The sequence below is a fragment of the Penaeus chinensis genome, chromosome 40 (genome assembly GCF_019202785.1).
Source record: "Penaeus chinensis breed Huanghai No. 1 chromosome 40, ASM1920278v2, whole genome shotgun sequence".
NCBI classification, from domain to species: domain Eukaryota; kingdom Metazoa; phylum Arthropoda; class Malacostraca; order Decapoda; family Penaeidae; genus Penaeus; species Penaeus chinensis.
In genome coordinates this window covers 28,172,643-28,182,642 of record NC_061858.1, presented here as the reverse complement: position 1 = coordinate 28,182,642, position 10,000 = coordinate 28,172,643, and the positions used below count along the sequence as shown (strand labels likewise).

General features: G+C 42.7%; 1 protein-coding gene across 1 annotated transcript in view; it reads right to left on the bottom strand.

Annotated features, from left to right (window-relative positions):
* LOC125047245 (cAMP-dependent protein kinase catalytic subunit 1) overlaps positions 1-10,000 on the bottom strand; it is a gene marked incomplete at its 5' end in the record, with an annotated part of 45,223 nt that overhangs the window by 10,782 nt on the left and 24,441 nt on the right. The window contains 2 exon segments of the mRNA XM_047645459.1: positions 4,336-4,418; positions 8,501-8,599. Coding sequence (XP_047501415.1) covers positions 4,336-4,418; positions 8,501-8,599 — 182 coding nt within the window.

Genomic DNA, 10,000 nt, shown 5'->3' with positions numbered 1-10,000 from the left:
GGAGGGAGTTCACGTGTCCCCTGGGGGCACAATGTGGCGTTGGGAATGTCTGAACGACAAAAAACTTTATCTATGTTCATTATATTTGAATGACTTACTAAAATATTCGTTACCATTCAAAGATATTGACTTTAAAATAAGATTCTGCCACCAAGTTGTATAAACTCACGAACAAAAAATTCGAAGGGAGAAGATATAGATTATGGTATAAAAAGTGCACTCAGAGTACCATACAGCAGAGTCATGGATGACAAACAACAACACCAAAATACATCGATGCTACAATACCGGCACTGCGTATACAATGGAATAGTGTTGTCAGGTACCATGTCTTAATGTGGGTTTCTTGATAAGAGGAGATGAAAAGAGTGGGAAGAAAAATTACACTTACACAATCAAAAGCCAACGAGAGAGAGAGAGAGAGAGAGAGAGAGAGAGAGAGAGAGAGAGAGAGAGAGAGAGAGAGAGAGAGAGAGAGAGAGAGAGAGAGAGAGACACTATGCAGAAGGCTTCACTCAGTCTGTCCAACGCCAAAATTCCAAATGGGGATGGGGGGCATGGGGGTAGGTTACACTAGTTCAAAAAAAAAAAAAAAAAAAAAAAAAAAATATATATATATATATATATATATATATATATATATATATATATATATATACTTGCTCCATTTCTTTGAGGTCAGGAAGACATCGGTTGGTGCAAAGCCGATGGTTGGGCATTGCAAGCAAAGAATAAATAAATGGACAAGTAAAACGAAAATAAAAGAGGAGAAACATCATATGGACTTATGAAACGTCCTTACGTAAGTGGACTTTATTTAAAAAAAAGGGAGACAGATTTTATAACAAGGTTCGCTGTACTAGAACCTAATGCTTGTTTTTATTTTGTCTTTAAGGATATGCGAGGAGCCTGCTTAAACAGCTTCAATCAGGTGGATGAAGACGCTCCACCTGCTGCAATACAGGCAATGAGGTAGGTGACTGGGCTGGCACAGGTGAGCAAGGTACAGCTGTAACCTTGTCCGGTACAAGTGTACAATATCGAGTTCATGTTTCGACGCAGTTGTGAATCATTATCATGCTGTCTAAAGCACACATCCGTACATACAAACACCTGAAGAAACCGTAACTCGCATTTACTCTAAAAATAACTTCAGTGCAATTCATTCATTACGCGAAGGATAATCCCAGATGTTGTATTGAACAGGTGTGGCTCGGAAGGAAGTTTAACTGCTCTATATATTTTTTCTTTTCTCTTCAGACTGACGTGTTACCATCAACATATGTGGTACTAGGAAAAAAGGCTTTGAAATTCTGTTGTTTGTAAGCTTTCATGCAAGGTCGGACAGCGGTATGTGTAAATGTGTATGTGTAATTTTGTGTGTGTGTGTGTGTGTGTGTGTGTGTGTGTGTGTGTGTGTGTGTGTGTGTGTGTGTGTGTGTGTGTGTGTGTGTGTGTGTGTGTGTGTCTGTGTCCCTATATCCCTCTAATAAAATTCCTAAGTATTACAAATACAATCCTAGGCTCGGTTTACAAAAACACAACAATATCCACATTAATATCAGACTCGCCGTGTGTCCCAAACTTCCCTCATATCTTTATAAATGGAGCAAAATAACCAGAGTTATAAACAAAGTCCATTAATCACATCAACCCATCAAACTTTTCTATTGGGCGGGTTTGCTCAACACAGTAACAAATTCCATCCATATCAATACTTCATTTATCTTTTTTAAGTAAGCATCTCCTTCCTAACTCAACTTTCTATTTGTTTTTTTTCAATCTTAAAAATGATTCGGCTTCAATCGACGAGTGAATGTGTATTTTTGTCAAGTAGGTGTTCTTTGTTCTTTGTGTGTTTGTGTATATCATACCCTCAGGGGAGAAGGGACTACCCTGATACCTCCCCCGTGTCTAAGAAGGTGATAGGAAGAGAGAAAGAGAAATAGCAAGAGATAAAAGTCTGGAATATGAGAAAACTTCATACAATCAGCCTTAACTCTAGTGCATTAAAGCGTTTTGTGAGGGAAGTGGGGTATTCGTGCCTGATCACGCCCACAAGAGGGCAACACACAAATCACAGCATGGGTAGGCACGAGCGTAGGCGTAGGTGGGCTGTTTTGTTAGTAGCTAACTCGTGGTACGTGCGGGTGGGAGAGAGAGACAGAGAGACAGAGAGACAAGATAAAAGAGAAATGACTCCTCCACTGGTTTCTTTTGCGTGACACGCTGTTACCGTCATTAAATAGGATCATAAAAGTCATACAAACAAAAAACAAATGAAAAAATAAGTTGCTTTGAAATAGAGAGGAAAACTCTCAATACAAAAGACCTTTTCAGTGTGACGGTTCCAGCTACACCCAAGGAGCAAGTGTGAGAGAGAGGGTTGGAGTGTGCAGGAGTGTGAGGGAAGCGATACACACTCACGCTAGTGTTTAGGAACCAGGTCGGGTTTCAAAAACCAGGTCAACAGGTCACACTCGACAGATAAAATGAACTCATCTTTTCTTTGACAAAGAAAGTTATAAATCTGTGTATTTTTTGCGATTCTCTGTCTCGGGTTAAGCGCAAGGGTGACCTCATGACCGAAGACAATATCCAAAACCATGCAAGGTCAAATAAGCTCTGGTAAGGCTGGGGGGGTATGGGGGAGGGTAGAGGGAAGACTAGCTCACTGGCAAGAGAAAAATGTGGAGGGGGTTGGGGAGTAACTGGGGAGAGGGCAGGGGGCACAAGAGCGCACAACACCGCAAACGTCAACAAAACGTCATCGCTACGTCATCACTACGTCACACCTTGGACAACCACACGCAAGGGTACAAAAAAGGATCGACAGTTACATGACATTGTCGTTAGTTAGAACAGGACTGTTAAGTTTTTGTGTTTAATTAAACTTTTCTTTTTCTTGCGGGTTAACTGTTAAATCTCTCTCACGTCAAACAATGACTAAAAAAATGAACTAACAAAACACTTGTAATATCATTCAAAATGCTAGATCGAGTCTATTATTTCTTCAAAATTCGCCTGCGCTGGCAAAGCATAACTAGTAATTAGAGAAATAATTAGATAAAAACAACAAAAAGAAGCATCTAGAAAAATGGTCTATCTATAATTGCAAGGCCAACTCTAATATATATATAAAAAAATCTAACTAAAATGACCGGAAAATATCAACCATTAGGGGCAAAAATTATTAAAAAGTGACTATAAAAAGCGTTCTTTATTAAGGCAGCAAAAAAAGAAAGGAAAAAAAAAAAAAAAAAAAATGAAAAAAAAAAATCTCGCAAAACTCTATTTAAAAAAAACGCAAAGATCTTTTAGGAAAAAAAACAAACGGAAATAAAAGCTAAACTAAAACTAAGCCATCACATTCACAATTAAGAAAAAAAAAAATTAGTAAAAAATCTTCCAGTCTTCTCAATGACTTTACAAGTTACCTTATGGATTCATCAAACCAAAACATTTACTATTCTAACGAGCGCGAGGCAAGGTCCGCGCTGCAGTACCCTTGCGTGCCAGTCCCTCCAAAGCCGAGGAGGTGTGGGGACATTATTATATATATCTTATTTTTATGATTATTCTTTTTTTTTTTTTTTTTTTGAGGGTGGGTTGGGGGGGTTTCGGTGACCCGCCTTACCTAAACCTGCCAATCTTTCTTAGGTGGGAAAACATCTCTCCACCGGGCACGTATTCTAACACCATGTACAGATTGGAATTATCCTGGAAATCAGAGAGAGAGAGAATTCGAAAACACGTTCGGAGGTTTCTTCTATTTTTTTTTTAGGGGGGGGGGGTTAAATATGGCGACCATTTCCTGTTAGGGAGGAGGGGGACGGGGGGAGGGGGAACGGGGGGAGGGGAATTGTTTGGGGAAAGGGGGGGGAGAGAAGTTACGGTGATTTGCAAGTGCTCCTGATCGCGGGACGTTCATAAATTTTTAAGAAAGAGAGAGAGAAAAAAAGAAGAACAAAAAGATGACTAGGAATACATGTAAAGAAAAAGAAAATGATAATAAAAATAAAAGGTCACAAAATCCACTTCATCATGAAAGAGTGTGATGACGTCACCGTGATGCAGCACTTCAAGAATGGGGCAGGGGCAAGGGCAGGGGAATGGGGGGAGGGGTAGGAGGGAGGGGGGGACCGATGCCGAGGGTCCCGGAGTAGCAGTAGCAATGACCGTAGAAACCTGAAAAACAAAGAAACCCACAAAAAGGGGGGGGGGGGGGGGAACACGAGAAGAAAACGGGTTGTGGTGGAAAGGGAGAAAAATCTTGGATTAATAATTCTGATGATTAATAATACAAGCCTTAAATGCTAGACTGTTAGTAGTTACCTAAATCTTCCCAGACGACGCAAGTGAGAGAACATCTCGCCGCCGGGGACATATTCTAGCACCATGTATAAATTTGTGTTATCCTGCAAGTATACAACAGCTAGATGAGGAGGAGGGGCTTCCAGGGAGAAGAGTGTGGGTTTCCAGGGTGAAAGGATTGGGGAGCAGGGTGAGGGGGGGGGGGTCGAGGGTCGAGGGTGGAAGGGGGGACCAGGGTGAATGGGGCGGGGTTTCGAGGGTAAAAGAGTGGGTTTCCAGGGTAAAAGGGGAGAGGCTTCGAGGGCGAAGGGGTGGAGTTTCGAGGAAGAAAGGGGTGGAGTTTCGAGGGTGATGGGAATAGAGTATCGAGAGTGATGGTGAAGGGAGGGGGAGGGAGGGGAAGGGAGGGGTACGAGGAGGAGCAGGAGGGGGAGCAGGAGGAGGAGCAGGAGGAGGAGGAGCAGGAGGAGGAGGACCAGGAGGAGGAGGAGACTATGTGGGAGATAGAAAAAGTTCCCTGAGAAAAGAAAGAGAAATAAAAAACATAGATAAGAGAATGACGACGAAGAGATACCGGAGAGAATTCCCTTCTTCTTTTCTTCTTCTTCTTCAAATCATCACCACTTTCTCCATTCCTTCTGCTGATGAAATTCAAATGCAAAGAAACAAAAAGGAGAGAAAAAAGAATATGAAAGACAAGATAAAGACAGATATACAAGAGAAAAGAGGAAGCAAAGATAAATAAAAGTAATAAATAATACGCAAGAGAACCTTTGAGAGAAGGGAGATAGAAGAATAGGGCGGGAGGGAGGACTGTAAAGGGAATTGGGGAATGAGAAAGTCAAAATCATCGAATTTGGGAAGATGGGGATGGAAAAGCAAACAATACGAATGTAGGCAGAGAGAGAGAGAGAGAGAGGGAGAGAGAGAGAGAGAGAGAGAGAGAGAGAGAGAGAGAGAGAGAGAGAGAGAGAGAGAGAGAGAGAGAGAAAGAGAGAGAGAGCGAGAGAGAGAGAGCGAGAGTGAGAGAGCGAGAATGAGAGAGCGAGAGACAGAGCGAGAGAGAGAGAGAGAGAGAGAGAGAGAGAGAGAGAGAGAGAGAGATAGAGATAGAGATAGAGATAGAGAGAGAGAGAGAGAGAGAGAGAGAGAGAGAGAGAGAGAGAGAGAGAGAGAGAGAGAGAGAGAGAGAGAGATTCTCGGAAACTGATGAAATGAAACGCCAACTACACCCTTTACGATTATCTACGAACCACCGCTCCATAAAAAAAAAAAAAAAAAAAAAAATGTAGAACCTTGATCCCTTCTTAACTTTCACGCAGCCACCCGACCCCATTAAGGCCTTTCCTTCACCTTAAATTCTCCTTTAAACAAAAACAAAGCGCTTAGAAATTGAAACAAGAGTGGACCGACCGTAGAGTTTATCCCGCACAGGAGCAGGTGGTGTGGATAGAACTCTTAAGTGGAGCCTTTATAACACGTGATCTTCGGGTTATGAGATGCAAAATATCGTCCTTTATGCAACGAACTAGCAATGCATGTATAACGGTTGAACCTTCAGTGAATGAGCGAGTGAGCGTGTGAATATCAGATACATATAAAAGTAAATAGATAAATTGATAGATGGATTGGCAGTTGGATAGAGGAAACGTGGGATAGAGGAAGGGGAAAAAGGGGATGAAGGAAGAAGGGAAGAGGAAAGAAGGAGGGATGGGGACTAAGACAGAGGGAGGGAGAAAGAGAGAGAGAGAGGGAGGGAGAAAGAGAGAGAGAGAGAGAGAGAGAGAGAGAGAGAGAGAGAGAGAGAGAGAGAGAGAGAGAGAGAGAGAGAGAGAGAGAGAGAGAGAGAGAGAGAGAGAGAAAGAGAGAGAGAAAATGATCTAGTGTGGGGGATTACGTAAGCCTCATTCACTGGTTAAAGTCTCGCGAAACTGCCATCAAAGTGAGCATAAACTGTAGCGGATGTGAAAGCAGGTGAGATGAGACCGCGAAAAGACAAGAGAGAAAAAAAATCAAGATGCAGGTCTGTGTGGGCGGCCGTGGGTGGTGGTACGTGAATGCGTATGGGTGTGGGCGTTTACCTAAACCTGCGGGCGCGGCGGAGGTGGGTGAACATCTCTCCACCCGACACGAAAGGCAGGTTCATGTACAGGTTGGTGCTGTCCTGCCGAGGCGAGGATGTGAGGGGGGCGGGGCGTGAGGGGGGCGGGGCATGAGGGAGGCGGGGCGTGAGGGAGGCGGGGTATGAGAGGGGAGGGGCGTGAAGGAGTAGGAGAGGAAGGGACGTAAGGAGTTGGGGAAGGGGAGAGAGAAGGATCAGGAGAAATTGGGGAAGGAGGGGTATGGGGGGGATGGGAAGGACGTAACGGGGAGACGTGGGGTGAAAAATAAATAAAAACATTAGGAAAATTAAAACAAAACACGGATGAATACAGATATAAATAAACGAGAGAGAGAGAGAGAGAGAGAGAGAGAGAGAGAGAGAGAGAGAGAGAGAGAGAGAGAGAGAGAGAGAGAGAGAGTGAGAGAGAGTGAGAGAGTGTGTGAGAGAGAGTGAGAGAGTGAGAGAGAGAGAGAGAGAGAGAGAGAGAGAGAGAGAGAGAGAGAGAGAGAGAGAGAGAGTGAGAGAGAGAGAGAAAGAGAAAGAGAAAGAGAAAGAGAAAGAGAGAGAGAGAGAGAGAGAGAGAGTGAGAGAGAGAGAGAGAGAGAGAGAGAGAGTGAGAGAGTGAGAGAGTGAGAGAGTGAGAGAGTGAGAGAGTGAGAGAGAGAGAGAGAGAGAGAGAGAGTGAGTGAAAGTAAGAGTGAGAGTGAGAGTGAGAGTGAGAGAGTGAGTGAAAGTGAGAGTGAGAGTGAGAGAGAGAGAGAAAGAGAGAGTGAGAGTGAGAGTGAGAGAGAAAGAGAAAGAGAGAAAGAGAGAAAGAGAAAGCCAGAGAGAAAGAAAAAGCCACAGATAGAAAGAGAAAGCCAGAGAGAAAAAGAGAAAGCCCGAGAGAGAGAGAAAGAAAGGGAAAGCCAGAGAGAGAGAGAGAGAGCAAGCCAGAGAGAGATAGAGAAATCCAGAGAGAAAGAGAGCCAGAAAGACAAAAAGGAAGAAAGAGGCATCAGTCAACAAGCTATAGACACATCACATATAGAATTAAAATCCTCAGTTCGCAGGTGCAGGTGGGCCTCGCGGACTGAAAGGGAAAGCTTTAAAGTATCAAAATAAAATGTAAGAAAATAAAAAAAATAATAACTTTGACTTCGTTTGACAAAAAATAAAATAATGATCTTTTTCTTCAAAGTATATAATGAAATATTAATCTAAACTTTTAGATATTTTTCTTTACACTGATAAAGTTATAATTTAGACAGCTTATCAACTATGGCCCTTAAATCTAAAAATAACAAAATCACACAGACACAACAACAATAATAATAAATGATCCATCTATACCTAAATGTATGTAAAAGAACATATTACGCTACGTATTTTCTCTAGTAACAGGAGAACTTAACAAGTATATAACCTCTACTATAGCTAAATCACAGCTCATCAATAACACTAATCTAAAAATCCCATGGAAATAAGAAGCTTATGTAGAAGGGAAAGGGGACACCCGCCGATAATTACGAATGAAGGTAAAGTAAAAAAAAAAAAAAAGTAAAAAAGTAAAACAAAAACAAAAAAAGGCCAACAACACATACGGATGAACTTCCGGCATAAAGGTCAAGCTCATTAGGTTATCGAACATTTTAATGGCCTTTTCCTTAGCCGCAGATAGCAACAGTCTACACCTTTCCTGTTCCCCTTCCCCCTCCTTTTCCCTTCCCTTTCCCTTTCCCTTCCCCCGAAAGAAGCAAATAAAATAACTATTTTGAACAAATAAATACATGAGATTAGTGCAAAGATGCCTACTTTCATACACTAATAAATACATCGTGAGAACAGAACAAAGATACAAATAAAACTTTTACCCAGGATTGAATAATACATTTCTACATCTACGCCATCTACCTATCCATCTACCTAAATGCCTGTCCTTTGCAAAAAAAAAAAAGGTCACCAACCTGGCTAACTCAAGACTCAACAACTAAACACTAACTAAGCAAAATAACAAAAAAAGAGTCCATCTTACTCTTAACAGACTTTTTCATCTTAAGCATCTAAAAAAAAAACCATCTGAAAGGAACCAGGATTTCTTACCTTGAAGTGGAATTCAAGGCTGACGAGGAACGGGAAACTGATAGCTTGCAATATTCGCTTCTCGTTGAGCGTGTGTTCCACTTGTTTCAACTTAACCACCTGAGGAGGAGAAAGAGAGGATAGGAAATGTGTTAGTACAATGCGTGACTTTTTTTTCTAAATCGATGGAAAAGGTGTGTGTGTGTGTGTGTGTGTGTGTGTGTGTGTGTGTGTGTGTGTGTGTGTGTGTGTGTGTGTGTGTGTGTGTGTGTGTGTGAGTGTGAGTGTGAGTGTGAGTGTGAGTGTGAGTGTGAGTGTGAGTGTGAGTGTGTGTGTGTGTGAGTGTGAGTGTGAGTGTGAGTGTGAGTGTGAGTGTGAGTGTGAGTGTTAGTGTGAGTGTGAGTGTGAGTGTGTGTGCGTGTGTGTGTGTGTGAGTACAATTCATGTCGAACAAATAGCAAGTAGAACAACGAAGGGAAGTCCGGGAAAACACACAAATATGCCAAATCCCTGGCATATTCGTGTGTTTTCCTGTAGCTCCCTTCGTTGTTCTACTTGCAGTGTGTGTGTGCGGGCGCGCGTGCAAAAAAAAATAAAATAAAAAAAATAGATACTATGAAACAACAACAACAAAAATACAGACAAATCACGTAGCTTCAAATAATGATTCCCGGTAAATAAAATCAACATGTGGCATCCTTCCTCTGATTACCACACAGAGGGTCAAAAAATAAACAAAAGGGTAGTGGTGTATATAACAAAGGTTCGTTTAAGTGATTTATTAGACCATCAGCGTAGAGACAGCTGATGGAGGGAGACCGAAGTAGTGAGGGAAAAAAGGAAAGGAGAATAGGAGGAAAGGAGGAAGATCAGGGGGGGGGGGAGCGGAGGGGAAAGAGGAGAAGGGAAGGCAGGATAAAGAAGGGGAGGAAGGAGGACAAAGATGGAGAGAAGGGGGGAGGAGGAGGAGGAGGAGGAGGAAGGGGAGATGATAGTGGGAAGTGAAGAAGAGGAGGGAAGAAGAGACGGATAAGGGAGAGAGGAGAAGAAGAAAAGGAGAGGAGAGGATGAGAGACGAAGAGGGGGAGAAGGAAGTAAAGGAAAGGAAGATGGTGAGTAGGCGGGAGGAAGGAAGAAGCTGGAAAGAGACTGGAGGGGGAAGGTGGAATAAGAGGAAGAGGAAAAATCGCAATAAGGAGGGGAAGATGAGGAAGAGAAAACACATGAAAACTACCGGTAATAGACTGCAAATGAAGGGGAATCTTTCATGTACTGAGGCCACACCCTACATGATGGCTCATCTGGTTGGCATGACAACTAATTACACTTATATCGAAACAACGACGCCCCCCCCCCCCCCCCCTCTCTCTCTCTCTCTCTCTCTCTCTCTCTCTCTCTCTCTCTCTCTCTCTCTCTCTCTCTCTCTCTCTCTCTCTCTCTCATACTCTCATACTCTCATACTCTCATACTCTCATACTCTCTCTCTCCCTCCCTCTCCCTCTCCCTCTCCCTCTCCCTCTC